The sequence below is a fragment of the Ambystoma mexicanum genome, chromosome 1p (assembly GCF_040938575.1).
Source record: "Ambystoma mexicanum isolate Mex_15411 chromosome 1p, UKY_AmexF1_1, whole genome shotgun sequence".
Classification (NCBI taxonomy): Eukaryota; Metazoa; Chordata; class Amphibia; order Caudata; family Ambystomatidae; genus Ambystoma; species Ambystoma mexicanum.
Window position 1 is genome coordinate 521,263,535 of NC_090921.1, and position 20,011 is coordinate 521,283,545.

The 20,011-nt window shown below is 44.1% G+C and overlaps 1 protein-coding gene across 4 annotated transcripts in view; it reads right to left on the reverse strand.

The window, feature by feature from the left end:
• Window positions 1-3,377: 3,377 nt before the first annotated feature.
• Window positions 3,378-20,011, reverse strand: part of ATCAY (ATCAY kinesin light chain interacting caytaxin) — a 458,353-nt gene continuing 441,719 nt past the window's right edge. For all 4 annotated transcript variants that reach the window (XM_069649408.1, XM_069649407.1, XM_069649411.1 and 1 more), the window contains one exon: window positions 3,378-10,475. In XM_069649408.1, coding sequence (XP_069505509.1) covers window positions 10,466-10,475 — 10 coding nt within the window. In that variant the 3' untranslated portion in view covers window positions 3,378-10,465. The remainder of the gene's footprint in view (window positions 10,476-20,011) is intronic.

The window sequence follows — 20,011 nt, forward strand, 5'->3', positions numbered from 1 at the left end:
AAACATCCCACACTTCACTCCATGAACACATCTCAGTGATAGCATACACGGGTGATGTCATGAGTCCTGCGCAACAAAGTAAGTCAACACAATAAGATATGACGAGATACCAAATAAATCCTTCACATTCAAATCAGAGCATATTCGCACACCTTGAAAACCTAAACAACAACAAAAGGGACATCAGTAGGCACACAATTACTCCTATGCAGGCTAACACACCAAGCATTGTCACTGTCAGACCTGCTTCCTGATGAAAACATAAGTCTTGCCTGTATTACATAGACTCCAGAAATGCATGTGCATGCTCACACTAGGAGAAATGTACGACAAGGTGGGACATCCCTAGATAGAAGCATTAACACAACAATCATTAACGACTCTCTCCAGATAGGGGTACCCAGTAAGACCATGGCCGATGACACTGCTAGAATACCCATGACCCCAAGACAGCATCATTATGTTGAGGCACACATCAGAACCACATTCCACAAAAATTGAATTCCACAAAACTGGCATTGAGGAGCTCAAGAACATGTTTTGATTCCTACAGAGGATAGGGAGATTAAAGCACACTACACAAATTGTGTGCCTGTCAAAATGTGTTGCTTGCTCCATATCATTGTGATCAAGTGCAGTGTGCCCATGCCTGAGGAGGATATGGATATAGATATGGATGAGGATAACCCTGATCACAGGGAAGATGTACATGGGGTAGAACATCAAGATGGTGATAATATTAATGGGTCTTCACAAAGAGAGGCACTAATTGATAAAGTCTAAAGAAAAATGCAAGTTCCAAATCCTTTCATCAAACATCACCACCCAGCCCAAACCCTGACAACCGCAATAAACTGTAAAAAATATAAAATAATAAATACAACTGTTTTTACTGGAGGGACAGTGGGATCAGGATGCATGACTGACAGGAAGTGTGGGGTAGTAGAGGAAAGGTTTGAGAAATCTTGCATGATAGGTAACCAAATAAACACAGGTGGTATAGGAAGGAAGAACACTTTAATTGATCCTTTGATCGATCGAAGGAAGGGCCAATTGATGTAATAAGTGACCGATCAATCCTTCCTTTGATCAGTTATTCAAAGGAATGATCAATTAAAGGATTGATTGATTGATTGCAGGAATGATTGATCCTTCAGTTGATCCTCCAATCGATGGATTGATCGAGATAGATCAATCAATCATTCCTTCAAACGAAGGAAGGGTGCATGGATGGGTAGCTGGATGGATGGTTGTGTCGATGCAAGGAAGGAAGGAAGGATCATTAGGACAGAGTGTTTCTACTTCAAAATGTTTTGTGTAGTAACCTTAACCTTTTTGTATATGTGTATGGTTTGTTTACATCTACATTATATACAGGTACACACATAGATTTAATTCCTCAGATTGCTAAATCCCATGTATTCTCTTGTCTATATGCAACCCAACCATTACTATGCTTCTGAACATTAAAGTTTCATACTTTTGTATCTATATGAATGGTCATTTGCTGGGACATATTGGGCATATTCTGGCGCAATATCAGCTCACTCCTACCCCAGGGAGGACAGGTGGGGGAGGATGGATGTTGTCCACAGTAACTCTTTCCCCCTTTCCTTTTTCACCACCCTTGCCTTAAGAGTTCTTCCACTGACATGGTTTAGGAGGGAGTCATTCAGTTCCACTCAGTGTTTTAATTTACTAAAACTAACATTCACAAGTGAAAATCAATAGTGTTTCAAGTAATATCTTCCTGGAAAAACTAAAGCCTTATCTGCCAACACGGCCCTTCGATCACAGGACAAGTTTGTTTTGACGCGTACTCCATCATCCGGTGTGTCCAGAGGTGACTGGAGATTTTCAGTATTTGGCCCTAAAGAACAGAACCGTCTCCCATTAGAGGAAAGATTGGGGCTAACCCGTGTCGGAGCGATGTGCTCGCTTTCGCGGTGCCTTTGAGCACCGCGGCGGCAAAACACGCGTTCACTGTGCGGCTCCTTGGTAACCCAGCGTACAAAATGCTTAGTCACGCTTACATTAATAGCATGTTTACCCAATTTTGGAAGGATTTGGCAGCATGTCAAATGCTGACTCTGGATTTATGCACCAGAGTTTATTTGGCATCAATATTGTTTGGACCAACCATTTGACTTTACAATTCTTTATATTCTCTCCCCCCCGTTTTTCAACCTCACTTATGCAACCATGTATTTGACCATAACTATCGCAGAGAAACGACTTTAAATCAAGTATCTTGTTCAGTTATTATGATAGCCTAAACAGTTTGCCCTTCACCAATGAATTGCTGACCTCAAACCTGACTTCCTACAGGGGGATTTAACCCGTGATTTCTTTCATGCACCAATCCTGAAGTGAATGCATTTTGTTATGGAGGATAGGTAAGGAATTGGGGTTTCCAACTCCATGTATCTATGGAATTAACATGGTATCACCATATATTGGCACTAACCAGATTCTTTGGTCTTGATTTTTTTCCCTTTCTTTGCATTTTCTTATTTTTTTTTATTTTTTTACTCTCCACTACCTCAAATCTCCTCCCCCTACACCCCTCCTTGTTTATCTGTGTCTTGCAATTGCAATTGTGATGAACCACTAATTGTATGGTGTTGACATATATACTTAACTCCTGGCTACACAAAATTTATTTTCTTTTTTGATTTCTATGCTTTCTTTACTATATTTTACCAAATGACTGTACAATGTGGTATGATGCAATACTTTTTGATCAACTATCTTTGTTCTGTTGTATTAGTCAATACTAGCCCTGATTTGAGAAAGACACTTGTGTGTCGAAACACGTGTTATCACAGAGGGCAATGCAATAAATATTCTTATACTTTATTTCGCCTTGATATTATTTGTGGCACAGTTTTTTAAAGTGTGGAGCATTTTTCTTTTAATATGTCTCCCATTAGAGTTCAGGAAACTGGAGTCCTTTTCTAGGTTTTGTAGCGCGGTAGAAACATATTTGTTTACATAAGTATTGAAACCGCTAGTTACTTCATCCTGAACTCGCCTGTGCATCGGCTTATGACCATCTATAATTGTTACATTGTATGTTATCTGCTCCTAGATTCGATTTGGTTCACACAGAGCGCGTCATAAATGTCTCAATCAAGTCGTGTGATTAATGCCATTTCTACCCCGAAAATGCATCTGTGTAGAGGAATATCCCATACCCTACTACAACACATTTCTTCAACACCAACTCTCTCGATGATCTAAAAGTTGACATTCGGTGTGAATTACCTTGGGAAGCAGTTCTGAGGTCTATTGCTAGCTAAAAACAAACTTACTGTGAAGCCTGATTCGCTTGATCAAGCAAGACATTGGTATAGATATACGAGTGAGGTACAATCTGAGGGTTGAACAAGATTTTAATTAAATGTTTCTTCTTTTTTATAGCATTGTACAAAGCAGGAAATACATCATATGCAGAGTTATGTCTTTTAGCTTCAACCAACAAAATAAAACACTTTAGAAAAATGGAAAAATCACACTTTTTCACCTCTGGAGACTGATATAGGAATTTGATTGCAAACCGGGAAAGGTGGTAAGGGTCCTTCTCTAAACAGTCTTTTTATTATACAGACAATTTCACAAGAGTAGTAAGCCGACCTATTTTGATGGCCGGTGTATCAAATAATACCACTTGGCAGACGTGTATGTACAATTTATAAAGGATTTGCAGACACCAACAATTGCTAACATTGTGCATCACTCCTGCAATACAGAGGATCTGTCATCAGGTTATGTGTAGTTCAAGGAATGTCACTCCTTCTGGAGCAGTAAGCAGAAAAAGGCCCTTGTCCAAGTAGGCAACCCTTATGGCAGAGATATGTCACCGAAGGTTTAAAGTACAGGTAAACCGTGCATGCTGAGTTATACCACGAGGAAGTGTGGGGACTCCCTCACATCAGTGCATAGTGTGCTTCTGGAGGGTGAAAAGCCTCCCAAATAGTTCTCAATCAATCTATAAGTCAATAGAACACCATTTCAAGAGCATTTTCTGGGGACTGTTTTTTGGTGGGGAGAGAGCAGGGAAAGGAACATGCTAGACTCGCAGCAGCAATTCGCAATCTCAGGACCTTGACATTTGTCCCATGCTATCTTCCAGGGTAGTTAGAGCTAAGCGACCATATATTCTGGAAGTTGAAGTCCGTCACTGCCTCAAGGAGAACCTCTTCCTTTCTTCATGTGCTTCAGCCTGGATCACAACAATAGGGAGGCATTGATTTTTCTTCCTGGAATTTGTTCTAATACTACACTCAAAAACACTTGGTGCCCACACCACATGGAACAGTTACACTGAGAGGAATTAATCCTCTCCTTAAAATACTATGGGGCCAGTGCAGACAAACTGTAAGAATAACCTCATTCAGGGCAGAGGTGGTGGGGAGTTGCGAGTGGGAGTAAGAGGGGAGGCACTATCTAGTTCTAGATGCTCTGAAATGTGTGGTTGGGGTAAACGATAGATTAGGAGACTTGTCCAGTTATATGTGACCCAGAGATACAGGTCCTGCGTATGAGTTTATTGGTATTACCTAAGGTAATTCCATTAAACTAATTTACTGTTACCACATGCAGTGAATACCGGGTACCCAGAAAGTACTGCATGATTCGAAGTCATGAAGACCTCTGTGATATTTCCCATGGAACTCCATAGGGTTCATTCATTACCACAAGTGGTAAATGCTGCATGCAATACTGCTTTGGGTGCAGGTATTTACCTTACTAGCTAAGGTTAGAAAAAATCACCTGAAGATACTCTGGGCAGGGAGTTCTGTTATGGTCTAGTTTCTTTGAACTGTGCCTGCTTGTGCACAGTTCTCAAATCAACACATCCACAGACCCACTACCGTTTCCTTTCACATATGCACTTCCTGGAGCACTGCCATAGCTGATCTGAAACTGCCATGCTCTTTTGATTGGTACAACAGGAGTGAAACAGGATTGGTTACCATATAATGGCACAGTGCTGGGTATTCGGGTGGCACTTGGGGTTGGGTTCAAGCTCTGCAGCTCCCCTCTGAGGAAGGGGAAGGTGTGGGGGATACAGCAGGGTTCAGCACTTTAAAAGCTGATTGGGTGTTTAACGTTTCGAGTAAGCTTCAACATCTGCCCAAATCCTGAAAAAAATCTTGAGGTTATGTGTAGTCTATGCTTTTAGAACAATTGGGGCGAAACTGAAGACAGGATGAACGTAAGCATAGCGATCTGATTCTGCGATCAAAATGGTATACATTTGGGTCTCCAATTATTTTATGGCATGTAGACTGCCGACGATCTTCCCCTTTAACATTGTAAGATACACAATCTTCTTCATCAGACAATATACTGGTTTGTGAAGTATATATCAATGTTATTTCTTCATGATTGACTGCCATGTGTTACGTCTTTCACATTACGATTGTTAATAACTGATTTGTATTTAAGTGCCTACAGCTCTGCCATTCTGAACCAGAGTTATTATTTTCACATCATTCTTACAAGTTTCCATAAATAGTTTTAAGGGTAATGCCATTTTTACCTAGTCCTGTTCAGAGCAGAGATGCTCAAGACGAAGTCAAAGTTGAACACCGCAAATACATTTTGAAGAAAGTGAATGTCCCCTGAAAGCAATTTATGGAAACTGCTAAGGCATTAAGGGAAATAATATCCATGGTTCAGAATGACAGAAGCCAAGGAGCTTAAATAGAGATCAATTGTTAACAATCATATCGTGGACTTGAGAAAGCGCTTAGGACGCGAAACATGTTTCGGTCAATGGGAAAGGAATAAAGTTGATATATACTTTAGAATTCAGACTATGAAAGTGCACTGATCTCAGTCTCAATAATGGAAGTGAGGCTATGCAGCAATGGTGAACTACCAGATGAAGTATAAATGCTGGCACAGTGCATCTGCCCCACATCCCTTGTTTCCAATACCCTGCTTCATCAGGGACATTCTTTTCCAAAGTACTTTTGAGCTTATATTTTGACTCTACCTTTCTGAGGATTCGGATTGTCACACAACCGTCAATATTCGAGGAAGACATGGAGGTAAGAAATGACTTTATTCTAAGCTATTAAATGGGAAGTTGCAGACAGCCCATGGTATGGAGAAGAGACAAATCCTCCTGTCCCCCTCAATAAATACGCTTCAGGCAGCCTTGGTCCTACCGCTATAGTGCATCTAGGGCAGGTAAAAAGGGAATGCTGCAGTTTCATCAACGATATGCTACATTTAATTTTTAGAAAAACATGGTCATGAAAATGCAGTTCGCAAACATAATTAAACTCAATGATCAGGGGGCAAAAGGGTAGAGGGTAAGGCGAGAGGAGGAAGAAAACAGGGTGTATGTAGAGGGACCCTGCCATCATAAAGGTTAAGTCAGAAGGAAAAATGAGGGTGCCTATAGAGAGCAAGCTTTTGGGGAAACTACATGTCAGGGGAAGGAGAAGTCAGAGAACCACACAGATCCTGGTAGAAGTGAATGCTAAAGGCAGTTTCATTCAGATATCGCACTCGACTTGAAGGAAAGCCATGAATGCCTGGAACTCTGGTCCAGCATGTGCGCTATGAGCTTGTAAGCCCTAATGTGGCGAGGGAAATCCTGGCAGGCTGAAGCAGGCGGTTGGAGGCATATTTAATGTATTTTTGCACTGATAGACCATTTTAGGAAATCACGTCTTGTTAGAGAAATCTGACTGGAAGAACTTGTGGAATAAGTCTGACTATTGACTCTTCCCTGCAGTGGATGGGGCAACAGAGCGACTCTGGCCAGAAAAGACGAAATGGTTGAAGCTTAAATGTTCTAATTTAATTGAAGAGTTAAGAAAGATATTCCCACCGCTGAGATATGCAGTACTTCTGAAATTGTTTACGGCATACCAGCTGGGATCATGGATGCCCTTTTAGAACATTTGAACCAGCTCAGCTTTCATAACTTTCCTGTGAAAATGCTTTTAGTAACCATCACTTCTTCAAGAAATGCTTGCATGATTCAGGCTGCTCACCAGGGGTTGTGTTTAGAACTTAACCAGTCTTAACTTCAGCTTTTATGTTAATCAGCTGAAACCAATGCCTATCCTTTCTAAAACCATTGAGTGAGAACTCTCAACATTGAGAGCACTCACATTCTAGAGTAATCCAAATGCCCTCAAGTGCAGACGCCGAGGGCACTTAAGTCAGGTAAGTCTGCCCCATGTCAACTATCGCATCAGTGTCCAGCTAACTCCAGCTTGAGCACGGCTTCAAAGAAAGTACCTTTACACCTTTCAACCGTATACAATACGTTGATAGCAATCTTGCGGCAATCACCTGGTGTTCTCTTTGAGGTTCATCCTACAGATTCCAACCTTTACTGAGGACAAAGCATACCAGCTCTGTCATGGCCAGCACCCCCAAACGTTGATCAGAGAAATCACTGCCAAAATGGGCCTCACCCAATTGTGAATTAATAAACCTGCTTTGGGACCAGTTGTGCACAAGATGCAAAATGCTGTTCAGATTTTTGTAAATTTGGTCCAATGGTTTCTGCCTGGATGTTTCTTCTGCTATATCTCCTTTGTTGGTTAATCTTGTCATGCTATTTTATGCAATTTGACTTGCTATGCTTGGTTATTTGAGCATACACATAGCTCTATCGAACTTGCCTGCCCTTAGAATGTGACCCTAGGTGGAAATTAATGGCTTAAAGGGTGATTGAGGGCATGGGGTATCACTCTAGTACGCTTGGGCATTTTCAGAGCCCAGTTTAGACCTCCAACACCAAATGAGGCTCACTGGAATACAAGACGGTGTTAGGGGAGGTCCCACATTGCCTCTCCCTGCTTAGACTGGCAAATGTGATATATATGTTCTCCTAATTCTTGTAGGCAAGGGATCATAACTTTACTAATCACTGACCTTTGGTCCCTGTCAAAATATCTACTCAGCTGATCACAAACACACTCAGTTTCTGTAGCACAGGGACAACGTTTGGGAGGGAGTGATATATTCAAGTGATTTTGAGAAGAGCCAAGAACTGACATGAGTAGGGCCTTGTTACCGCTTTGCCCCTGGAATCCCAGAAGGAAACTAGAAGAATCGGAGGGAAAGCACACAGAACTGAATTCACATGGAAATAGCGATTAATACCCATCCTAACTCCAAAGTGTGCTCCCAGCCTATAGAACATGGCATTTGAGGATGTTCAGGGACTTCAGGACTTGTCAGGGTCTTGTGTTCCGGCAGAAGGCAGTATGCTAGTGCTATATCAAAAACCCAAGTAAAAAACAGGTATGTAGGTACAGTTCATATGCATTCTGGTTGATGGCTCCCCAGGCTTCCAATGGAGGGGTCACTAAACAGTTTGCTCCTAAAACATAGTATTTCCCTTGGTGAAACTGTCAAAGCAAGATGGCGATTTATCAAGCGGGGTTGGTATGGTTCCCTCAGGGAGAGTGTTACCCAGGGAGAACCCTGCCTGGATGGTACATTACGGAAGACTGCCAATTGGAAGTGTTGCCCCGGGTGTTTTTGAGAGTGGGGAGTCAACCTTGGGGCACTATAGGAGCGGTTCCTACACCAGGTCACTGAAGCTTGTGAAACTGTCTCTACGGGAGACATTCTTGCGCAGAAGCAGTATGCCTTTCTGCTGCGCCTCTCCAGGAGCATGTCTAATAGTGGGTCTTCATGTTGGTTGAAAGTGTCCCTCTAGAAGCAGTTATTGCACTGAGGGTAGGCTGGAGGTGTCTCTCGGAGTTGTCCCTCCAAAGAGGGTTGAAGTGAAGGATCTAGTTCTGGAGGTGTGTTTCAGAGCAGTGGACTCAGAATCGGGTTTTACGTTTGGGGATGACCCTTGTTTTCTGAGAGGCAGGCCCTATCTTTCTAGGGTTGGCTCTCTGGGAGCGGTATGACCCCCTGCTGCTCTCACCATGAGCAGTTACTATAAGGAGGGCTGGCACTTGTCTTCCAGGAGCAGTTAGTACAACGTGGGTCACACTCTTCACTTTTGGGGATGTCTCCAGGGCCATTTTTACAGTTGGGAAAATGTTCTCTTCTACTTGGACATAAGTAGACTAGGGGCCTCATTACGACCCTGGCGGTAGCCATGCCCTTATTAAGGGCACGGCTGCCGCCGGTAATGATTTTTTACTGGGTCCAAGAAACGGTCAAAACTGGCTTATGCTGACCTTGGCGGACCCGGTACTTGCCCTTTTCTTGGATCCGGTAAAAATCAATCCCCATTCCCATTTGAGCATCATAGGGCTCAATGGGAATGGGGAGGATGCTAACAACGTTGACGGGCCCGTTGTTAGCATCCTGGCCTGCTAGCGGGTCCCGCTTTTCACGTCTGGTCAGACCAGACGTGAAAAACGGGACCCGCTAACAGGCCTCGTAATAGGGCATCCTGTAATGAACGGTGCCGGTCCCGTCCCGGCTCTGTTCATTATGGGACCGCCAGGGTCCTAATGAGGCCCTAGTAGTATCTATTACACTGGGAAAAATACTTGTCCCTCCCAAAGGTGTCTAAAAGGAGGAGAGACAGACTACGGTAAAATACAGTTCTTACTGTGGAAAGGTCTGTGTAATACTGAAGGTGCTTCTACGTGTGGCTTCTGGTGGATTTTCTTTTCTGGATGTCTTTCTCCAGAAGCACTCGCTACAGTGGAGCAGATCACTCCTGGGACAGTACTTACAATGGCCTAATCTTTACAAGACTGATGGTGCTTCTAGGAGTCGTTTCTGCAGCAGGGTGGATCTTCTTTTCTGGAAGTATTCTCCAGAAGCACATGCTGTAGTGGAGCAGATCTCCCCGGGAGCAGTTCTTACACTGGAGTAATCTTCACACAGCTGAAGGTGCTTCTAGGAGTGGCTTCTATAGTAGGGTGGATCGTCTCTTCTGGACGTCTTTCTCCAGAAGCACTTGCTACAGTGGAGCAGATCGCTCCGGGTGCAGCACTTACAGTGGACTAGGCTTTACACTACTGAAGTGGCTTCTATAGGTGCTTTCTGTAGTGATGTGGATCTTATCTTCTGGAGGTCTATCCCCAGAGCATTTGCTACAGTGAGGCAGCTATCTTCTGCACCAGTTCTTACAGCGTGGTAGACGCCTCTCTTATGTGGGTGTCTCCACACGGCTTGCTGACTTCTGTTATAACATTGGCAGCTTACTCTTGTCTTCTGGTGGGATCTCCTGTTGAATCTATTGCATAGGGTGGACATCTTCTCTTCTGAGGTGCAACCTGGAAAGCAGTTCTTGCAGTGGGGATGAACTCTTCTCTTCTACAGGAGTTTATAGGATCTGTTCACAGGATAGGGAAATATGATCAATGAAGGTGTTTCCAGGAGCAATTCTTGAGGTTTTCTAGTCAAGGTGCATTGATCTTGGTTCTTGCAAAAGGGAGTTCTATCAAGTTAGGTTTTCTTGTGCCGTTTTCATCTTTAGTGATTATCAGGCATTTTGCAGGATGAGTCTTCATGACGTGCTAGCAAGGAAAAGAAACTGTGTTGTTAAATCATGTATGCAAAGGTGCAGTACCATGTTTCATATAGTGCCATCCAAATAAATCAACTATATTGAGACCAGTATTCCTAGTGCATCCTCCCATCTATTGGCATTCTGGCATTCTCAAAGTTCGTACAATATACTTTACATTTCACAACACAGTATTACCCAAAGACCTTTGATTCCCTTTTAGGTGCTATTGGACCACTTTAACATGTTCATCCCAAAATGGGGAAGCTTTTAAAAGAATGACAAAATGGCAGTTCAGAAACAAAATAGGGAGATTACTGAACATGCAACATGGATACTGTATTTATTAATTGGAGTTTTGTAAGAGGCAGCTTACTACTTTAAAGCCTCTTCAGAGAGCAACATAGCTTGAGTGTGCCAGACCTCCTGGAACATGAAGAACACAAAACTACTCCAGAGAGCAATGTAACTGGATTTCAGCATCTGTGAATTAAGAAAAGTCTTCATGGGGGGCAGAGGGGCGTGTCCATGGTACGAAGTTGAGAAAACTCGCTACACCGAGCCGCTCGGCCACCAGCACATCAGATAGGTCCACAGACACCCTACCACCCCTTCCTGTGGGCTTTGGGTACAATGCAGAGATCTGTGAAGCGATCCGGTGTCTTTTGATGGGTCACTGCAACTCTGAAACTCCAGGACTCAAAAGAAGTCTCTCTCCCCTGGTCCCATGCTGGTTCCCTAAGATGCCAGCATTCCAGGCATAGGACGGCGGGGAACATCTGCCAAACCATAGAGGAGGAAGCCAAGCTGAGGGGGTGAGTGTTGGGCCCTGGATAGAAGGTGCCACATCCTTGTAGAAGGGATTGGAAGCCCTGTGGACGGAGGAACTTCAGTGCCCGGGCCCCTGGCACCTCAGTGTTTTATTTGGTATCAGCAGTGGCGTCTGGTCAGCTCTCAGTACATTCACACTCGACGAACGAAGGGGGACCCCTCCAAACTCTGCAAGCTGAAAGGAGAGCAGCAAAAGGGACTTGCAAAATGCGAGATGAGGGCTATTTTTGGCCCGGTACTGCTTCATGGGTCTGAAGCCTCCAGGGTTTAATGCTGTGGACCGCTACTGCTGGGGGGAAGGAGGTAATACCCCTGATGGAATAAACACTGGCTAAGTAATACAAATATATGCCCTTACGAATGCTTCTCTGCTCTGCAGATCAAATACAATTAAAGTTGAGGAGTCGGCGGTCGATTCAAGCTAGTTTTTGGTTGGAAGTACCTAATCAGCACAGGCATGAGGGTCCTTTATGTTTGAGACCATAAGGGCTGACCATGATTTGACTGTGAAGAGCATTTGGTGAAAATCTGATGATTGCATTGCAGATGTTCCTACAGAAAAATCTACACCTCAGATATCAAAAACAAGGAGTGGAAGGGGTTATATCAGAGACTGCATGTCATACCTTTTTGCTCCCATCCGAAACGGACAGGCCGGCAAGGTGAAATTGGACATGGTGGTCCTACGGACCGCGCAGACAGATACCGAAACCATGGATATTCTCATGAAACTTCACTAATTTATGCAAAAGGAGGACATGTCTGCATCTAGAAATCTGCCCAACCTCTCTTTCCATCTTTAGAACTGCTCAATATCTGAAGCTCTCTCTTCCGCAATGCTGTGCCAACACACTCAAATGATGCACACCACAACCAAGCTTCAACAAGAGAAAGTGTGGTACAGATGAGCTCGCTTTCTGCCAAAGAGAGAGAACAATGCATGTCACTACTTCTGAAGAAGCATCCCTGATCTTGAATTTGCAGCTGTCTAACAGCACTGTGACACGTCCAACAAAGGAGAACAATGTGGAGGGTACACTAGAAAGATGACCAAGAATAACACAGAAAAAGAACCCAGAAAGTGAAGTGAGAAACCCAAGGTGGACAAGTCGATTACTGTAGCATCTGGCTATCCTGGCTGAGCTCATTCACTTATCTCTTTGGGCTACTTTTTTGAGGACATCCCCAGCATCATCGGGTTTGCCATTGGACTCGGCTAACATTTATTCTTTTTTAAAGTTGTAAATAGGCCAGATTGATGTACGTGACCGTGGGCCTCATGTGGTAGACCCATGAGATCCTAGCCTCTGAGGTGCATCGTAGATTGAGGGTGGTCCACAGTAAAGGTGCTGTAGGTGCAGATAGTATTTTCTTCTTCTGGAGCTGCAAAGGGGCTGCCAGGTGGTCTTGTTGCTCAGCTGTTTAAAATAATTGCCAACGAAGAACTCGATGATGAGTATGCCACTGTCAAAGGACTTGCTTGACATCAAGAAGTATAATAACATTGAGTGGTCTATTGATGGCAGCGAGATGCAGCAAAGCTCCCTCAATTTCAAGTGATGCTCGTTCTGATGATGGCAACTTCATTCTGAAGGTCTCTGGACAATTCTAGAATCTGTCATGGAGACACTTGAGACCTGGGAATCACAGACCCTGGATCTTTTTGAAGGATGACTGGACACTGAATATGCAGTGGGGAAAAAAGTGCCTTCACTCTCAGCGCCAAGCTGAGTCTCTAATACAAAATACCCAAACAAATGGCACAACCCTCAATGGTTTGGGAATCAGGAAGGCAAGCAATACAAACTTTGTGCACATCGTTACATGAATTGTGTCTCCATTTGTGCGATATATAGACTCGAGGGATAGGTGTGGAAACATGACTTAAGATGAAAACATAAGGAAGCATCATCTCCACTGAACACGTCTTCTTTAGGTAGCTAATGGTTTTAAACATTGTACAACTGCAGAACAATGCATTTCGGCATTTTGTAGAGGCAAAATACATTCACAAAGCTTGGAAAAGTGCTCAAACACCCTGAGAGAACAGTTGGAAAAACGAACTGAGTTGTAACTACCAACAGGAGGCACAATGGCAACCTATCTGTCTGTTCCCTGTTCTCTGGTATTAATGGAAGGGAAATGTATCACTTTCAAGCAACTTTGTAGTACTTTCTGGAGGGTAATTGTTTAATATTTATTTATTTATTTTGCATTTGTAGAGCGCTCCAAGCCCGTAGGCATCTGTGCACTAGTTACATTCAAGTCAAAGAACACAGGCAAGACACTGAGGGTAAAAGTACATAAGAAATGAGTCTGGAAGCTGGTTACAGAGGTGCGCATACCAGTAGCGTTAGTAGCGTTAGCAGAGAAGACAGAGAGCGCAGGTCATGCATAGTGACGCAGAGCGGTCTATAGGGTTTGGAAAAAGTTGAAAGTAAGCCAGATAAGCTTGAAGAAAACAGGCTAACATGAAGAGTTTATTCAATGTATAGTGGAGAAAGGTCTTGCACAGTCTGAGCTATTCAATGTTTTTGAAAATTAAGGAAAATCCTATAATGTAGAGCTCCTGAATCCTACTGTCCACTGACTAAAGATATACAAAGTGCATCACATTAAATATATTTCACTGTGGACAGCTTCGAAGGCAAGTTGGAAATCTGGTTTATGAACAGCAGTAGTCACGTCTGATCATCTGCCAATGCCAGCGTGAGAATGCTGTTGCTATCAAGCTCTCTGTCATGTTCTTAGGAAAAGACCCAGACTTGGGCTTGTTGAAAATGTGTAATATGGGGCCTCTTTGACAATTATTTTAGGGCCACTTTTGGTTCCCAGTCACCCTTGGCTGCCACAAATGGAAGCACTCCAGCCATAACTGCTAGGCCACTTCTCCCCTTACATGACAGGAACACAAGAAATCCCAGACACTCTTTGGTCTTGTTGGGCCTCATCAATGAGGTTCAGCTTAGTAACCTATGGCACAACTAGCAAGGGACTGTGACAATGTGCTCTGCCTTGCTCTCATGGTTAGAGATGGGGTGACCACGATAGCTGGATTCTGCCATCTGCTGCATAATGCACAACCCATGGGCTGTGCGGGTAAGATCACTTGGCCAACCAACCCCCCCTTCCATTATCTTGTCAGAGAATTGCCATAAGGACCAAACTAACCGCATGACTCCACTAATAGACCAAGTTCAGAATTCAGTCTCCGTAACGGCAACTCCTGCGAAGGGACCAAGCTTGCAGGTACGAGAGATTCAAGAGTGCTTATCCCACCAAGGTTCACAAGCTCTGTGCCTGTACAAGCCTGCTTGTGTGTCTGAAAGTTCTGCTGTGAACTCAGTGTAAACACGCAACCAAGATAGTGCCCAGTGCTGATATTGCCTTGCTCCATAGAAACTTGCATGGTGGGGAGGAGCCTGGAGAGAGTGCTGAGCAACACCCACATATTCAAATATACCAATCTGTGCAGCCACTAATTATCGAACACACCTGTTTGCAAAACAAAAGAAGACCCAAGCGGAGGTGCCAGGCCACTATAAAAGAGACTGAGAAGATGAGAAGTAGATTGTTTTTGGAGTTGGCTGAAGGAGAGGAGAGGAGGTGAGGTGACTGAGGGCGAGAGAGTGGCATTCAATTTGAGAAGAGCATATAGTTTGGTTTGGGAGATGGAAGGAGGAGGTAGAAAACACCAGGGTCTAGAGGCTGGAAGGAAGATGACCCCGGAAGTTGGCTATAGAGTGGGAGCCTGGGAAGATTGGGACTAGAAATCTAGGAGGCTGGGAAGCAAGATCCAGGAATCTGGGAGAAAAGACCGCCAGAAGGATGGGAAAAGAGACCTGGGGGCATGACAGTAGATCCATGAGGCTGGGATGAAAGATTTGGATTGGTTGGAAAGAGAGAATCTCAGAAGGCTGGGGGATGCAAAGGGTGGTGTGATGAATCACAGGATTCTGTTACTTCTCACCAAGGCTAGGGAGGTGAGCCCGCTGTACAATACCCTCCATAGTGGTAGAGGCAAGCAAGATCTCACCGGGAGAGACTCTTCCTCTGGGGACGCGGACTCCTGTTCTAATGAGGAAATCCCTAAGCAGGGTATTACTAACCCACATTTAAGGCTATCTAAGGAGGAGGTCTGTCAAGAATCAGCAAGGATTGTTATTGACAACCAACTGTGTTTGCGAAAGAAAACATGGTTGGTACTGAGACAAAGAAAGCCAAAAGGAGACATAAAGATTGTAAAGCCAAAAGAGAAGAGGGACTTTGACTGCTCACTGGGGAAGTCCCACAGCAGTGTCATAAGAAGAGGGGGCGCAGAAGAAAGAGGAGAGCTCGCGTGTTTCGAATCGACTCGCAGTCGAGCACTGGAAGGATTGAGGATGCGCACCATTTGATACAGAGGGGAAGCCCCAGAAGAGCTTCTGATGTATCATATTGGGAAGAAGTGAAGAGAAGAGAAACCATGGGTGATGTAGGGCACCCTGAAGCTGTACAAGAGACACCTGATGGCGTCACCGCCAGTCCATTGTGGTGGAGCCGAAGGTCAGTGAAGAACTCTGATACCACTAAAAGGATATTGTGGAGCAAAGCCGACAGGAAAAAGAAGGGAAATGGCAACCTGACAATCGAACAAAAGAGTCCCGTCCTCGTACAAGCCCCAGTGATCTTACTCTGAATGACCCAGGGAATGGGGAAAGCTAGAGAGCCGGAAGGGGGACAGATAAACCTTACTGGCACACTCATACTAGAACCAGTAGAGATAAAGAGTCAAGAGTATACAGAGAGAGAACGAATCATTACTGGACAGTTCATACTCGTCCAAGTAGAGATAAAGAGTCAAGAATACAAGAAGAGTGTGATAATCATTACTGGCACATACATACTTGTCCCACTAGAGATAAAGAGTCAAGAATTTATGGAGAGGGTGATAATCATTATTTGTACAATCATACTTATCCCAGTGAAAAGCGGCTGGCAAGAATAATTGAAGCAAGTAAAGATCGCCTCAGGAATGTTCAGGTTCATCCCAATCAGGGCACCCTGTTAAAAGACAATAAAGAACAAGAGAATCGATATTGGAATACCTATACTTCCTTCAGTCTAGAAAAGGAATGGCCATTAAAGAACAGTGAAAGCTTAATCATGAATACAGAGACAAGAGTAAACTAATCTCTAGAAAGGAGTAAACTGAATAAGAAGGAAAGAAAGAATAACAGAGTGAAAGAAATTAAAGAAACCTTGGAGAATCAAGTCAAGTCGTAAAAGTAAAAAAAAAGTAGTTGCCAAGATCTATCCTAAGAAGACTCACTGAACTAAAACTGCTGGAGAACCAGCTCTGGGGAGCAGGGGGCCATTCTCCTGTGGTGTTTGTTTGTTTTATTTATTTGTTGTTGTTTGAATAGTGTTAGAGCTAGAGGTGAGTTTTGGACGGAGAACTAAAATTGATTTGGACTCTCAATGACGACTGACAAACACCTTATTTCAGGTAAGGAACCCCTTAGAATAGGGATATATAGGAGTTCTTCATCTTTAATCTAATAAACCCAAACAGTGAGATGGAAAATTAGAGTCTGTGTCCATCTCTGACCCACCACAGATTAGGAAACAACTCAATAAGGAGGAAGTGGAAGACAAAGGGAGAAGTGGTGAAAGACCCATTGGAGAGGAAAAGAGGAATACTTCAAGGACAGGGGGTGCTGAGAGAACAGAGGATAGAAGCCCAGCAGGAGGAAGATCTGGTGAGCATTGAGACACCCCAGGAAGGTTGTAGTAAGGTGCAAGGGGGAGCAAGATCAGCAAGCACGAGAAGCTGATCAAGTGTGAAGAGTAAATTAAGAAGTGATAGAAGCTGGATAAGGTGGCAGCAAGACAGAAGGCCTGTACAGGCAGAAACAGAGCGACAAGGTGTCACAGATTCACCCTACATCTGGTGGAGTAGTAGGGGTTGCAGAAGGTAAGAGCAGGAGTTCACAGTAGGAAAGGAGGAAGTAGTGAAGACAACGAAAGAGGAGAGAAGAATCCCAAGGAATGAGACTAAGATGGAGGTGGCAGGACCACAGCCCTGGGGGCAGAGGGCTTTGGGGAGTAGTCAGCGAGCCCCTGAATCAGTGTCAGCAGACCCTCCCTTTGTGACCCCAGCTAACCTGCCAAAGACAGAGCAGAATCGGACTCAACCTCGCACTCCTACCAGTGGTGACCCATATTCGGAGTGCATCTGTATGCCAACCCTGGAGCACAACCATGCATAGCCAGTAAATGAGAAAAGGGCGGGAACTACAAGATTTGTGGAAACAAGGGTCGTGGGTGTTTCAAAATACTCATCCTGTTATTGACTAACATCTTCCACAGATTACTGAACTTGGATACCTGAACCTTGAAACTGGCAATTTGTGAAAATGGCTTTTGGCTTGCTTGTACCAACCTGAAGAGAAGTTACCCGATTGTTTTGTTATTATTGTTATGCCATGCTGAAGTCATCCCACTATCTGTTGGCCATTTGGTTTTGTCTTTCAACCCTGAGGTGGAACCATTTGTTATTTGTTTGAGTTGAACCCTCTTTACGTTTGTTGCTTTCCAAATCAAACCCCTTTAAACTGTCACTTTGGTCTATTCCCCTCATTGATCCCCAATCTGCTTCATAGCAAGCTCTACATCTCCACACTCTCCCCCTCTTAGGGAGATCAAACCGAAATGCCCCTTATAGGGAGGAACCAAGCCTGATTTGCATCTGCAATGGTAGAACAGTGAACTGGAAGGCTGCCCAGCTCAATTGCCAGTGATTACGTTTCATCCATTTCTCTTTATTGTTGGAAGATCATCTAAGTGCCATAGGTATGCTCAGACTTGGGTGCCAGCTTGCTGTGCTTACAGTCCCAAGCAACACCTAAGTGATGACAACCAATGAGGTTGAATTATGTCTGAGGTTGCTTCTGGTCGCATGCGGAAAGGATGTGGTCTAGCAATACGGGCTGCCCATTTTGTAATGGGATGGAGTCTAATTTTTGCATGCTGTTTATCATCTTCTGTAATGGTACAGCATGATGAGAAATGAAGCACTGGAAGTCTGCCCAGATACATTTTCATTTGTTATGATTCATTCTAAGGTTTTCCTCCCACCACTTTCCATTGTTTTAGACTTCCTATCGGGTGGTGCTTGGGGCAATGGAAGTAACATGGTGCAATTCAGGGCATGGTTTGTGGCAATTCTGGGGGAATAAGGTGTGGCAGTTTTGTGAGCAATGTGAATGGCATGGGCAATTCAGTTGTTTTTGGGACATGGCCTAGGGCAGGACTTGATGCAATGTAAGGGACATGAGATAACTCAAGGATTACTGGGATATGCCACAGAGTGTGGCTTGGGCCAGTACAGGAGATGAATCTAATTGCCATATAACAAGTAAGAGGAACATTGGATGTGGCACAGAGCAATTATTGTGGAAATGTACATTTCAGGGACAATTCATTGTAAATTGCATGGCATGGAGTGATGTCATAGTCTGTTGGACATGGCATGGGGACATTTTGTGGTCAGTGGGAGTGCCAAGGGGCTAATCATGTGTCAATCTTGGGGACATCTGAGTGAGTAACTCACAGAGAAAATGGGACATGGTATGGGATAATCCTGGTGCTGGGGTACAGTTCAGGGAGCAATGTGATTCCATGGGTTAAATCAGGATGCAATCGGACAGTTCAGGCTTCTGGGGGAATTGAAGTCAATCCCCTGCATCAAGGATCTTCGGATCTAGTCCGTGTCTGCAGCTATAGCAAAAGATGAGGAATCTGGAGGAGCAAAGGATCCGTTAGAATCTCTGTCCATTGAGGTACTCTGCACCATGCTATCTTCAAAGACGGACTTGTGTGCCTCACGCAATCTCTGTAGTAAGCTCATTTTATTTAGTGAACTAAAAGGCAAAAGCTCCTTTGCTGTGTATCAGAAAACAACAACACAGGCTTCTGAAGCTCAAAAGAAAATTGTCCATTGATATAACGTTGTCTCCAGCGAGATTAATATTCAAAAACACTCCACTCACGCTCCCTCTGTACTTAGTTCTGGGTGGTTCAGTAACATCTGTGGTTCTAAGTGAAGGGTAGATGGGGCTGACAGGTTTCTTAGCTGTGGGTATGAGTTATACTTGCACAGCACTCAACGAAGGGAAGCTGTCCCGATTATCGCAGTCCTGGCCCGCAAGTGAGGATAACAAGAAGGCGGTGAACTCAGAAGCTCCTTAAACTAAATCTTCTGGCAACACATGAGGCAACCTCCCTGTGGCTCTTCCCAGCCACACATGCTCCTTATTTCATGTTGCTTACCCACTTTCTTCATGCCTGCACACTCAGCATTCCCTTGCGCAGAGTTCATGTGATGTTTGCTATCTTTTGCAGTTCAACCTATCAGACAAATGCCATGTAAGTCTTCCTTCAGGGACCACCTTGTGGTCAGTGGATGAATGGTGGAGATTGGAATGTAGGTTCATACAGTCACCCATGCAGGATTTCCTATGACACTGCTTGAAGTAACTTTCCTAAGAGCCTACACAATCCCACTAGGTAAGATGCCACCCCCAGCATACCACATTTGGGCTACTTTGGCACTCACCCTGGTAAAAATCAATGCTGACGTGATCTTCTCATGCTTCTACTTGGCAATCTGCGTGTGTGCTGTCGCAGCTTAGGGATCAACAGACATCTTAAAGCCCAGGTCTTGGTTCAACT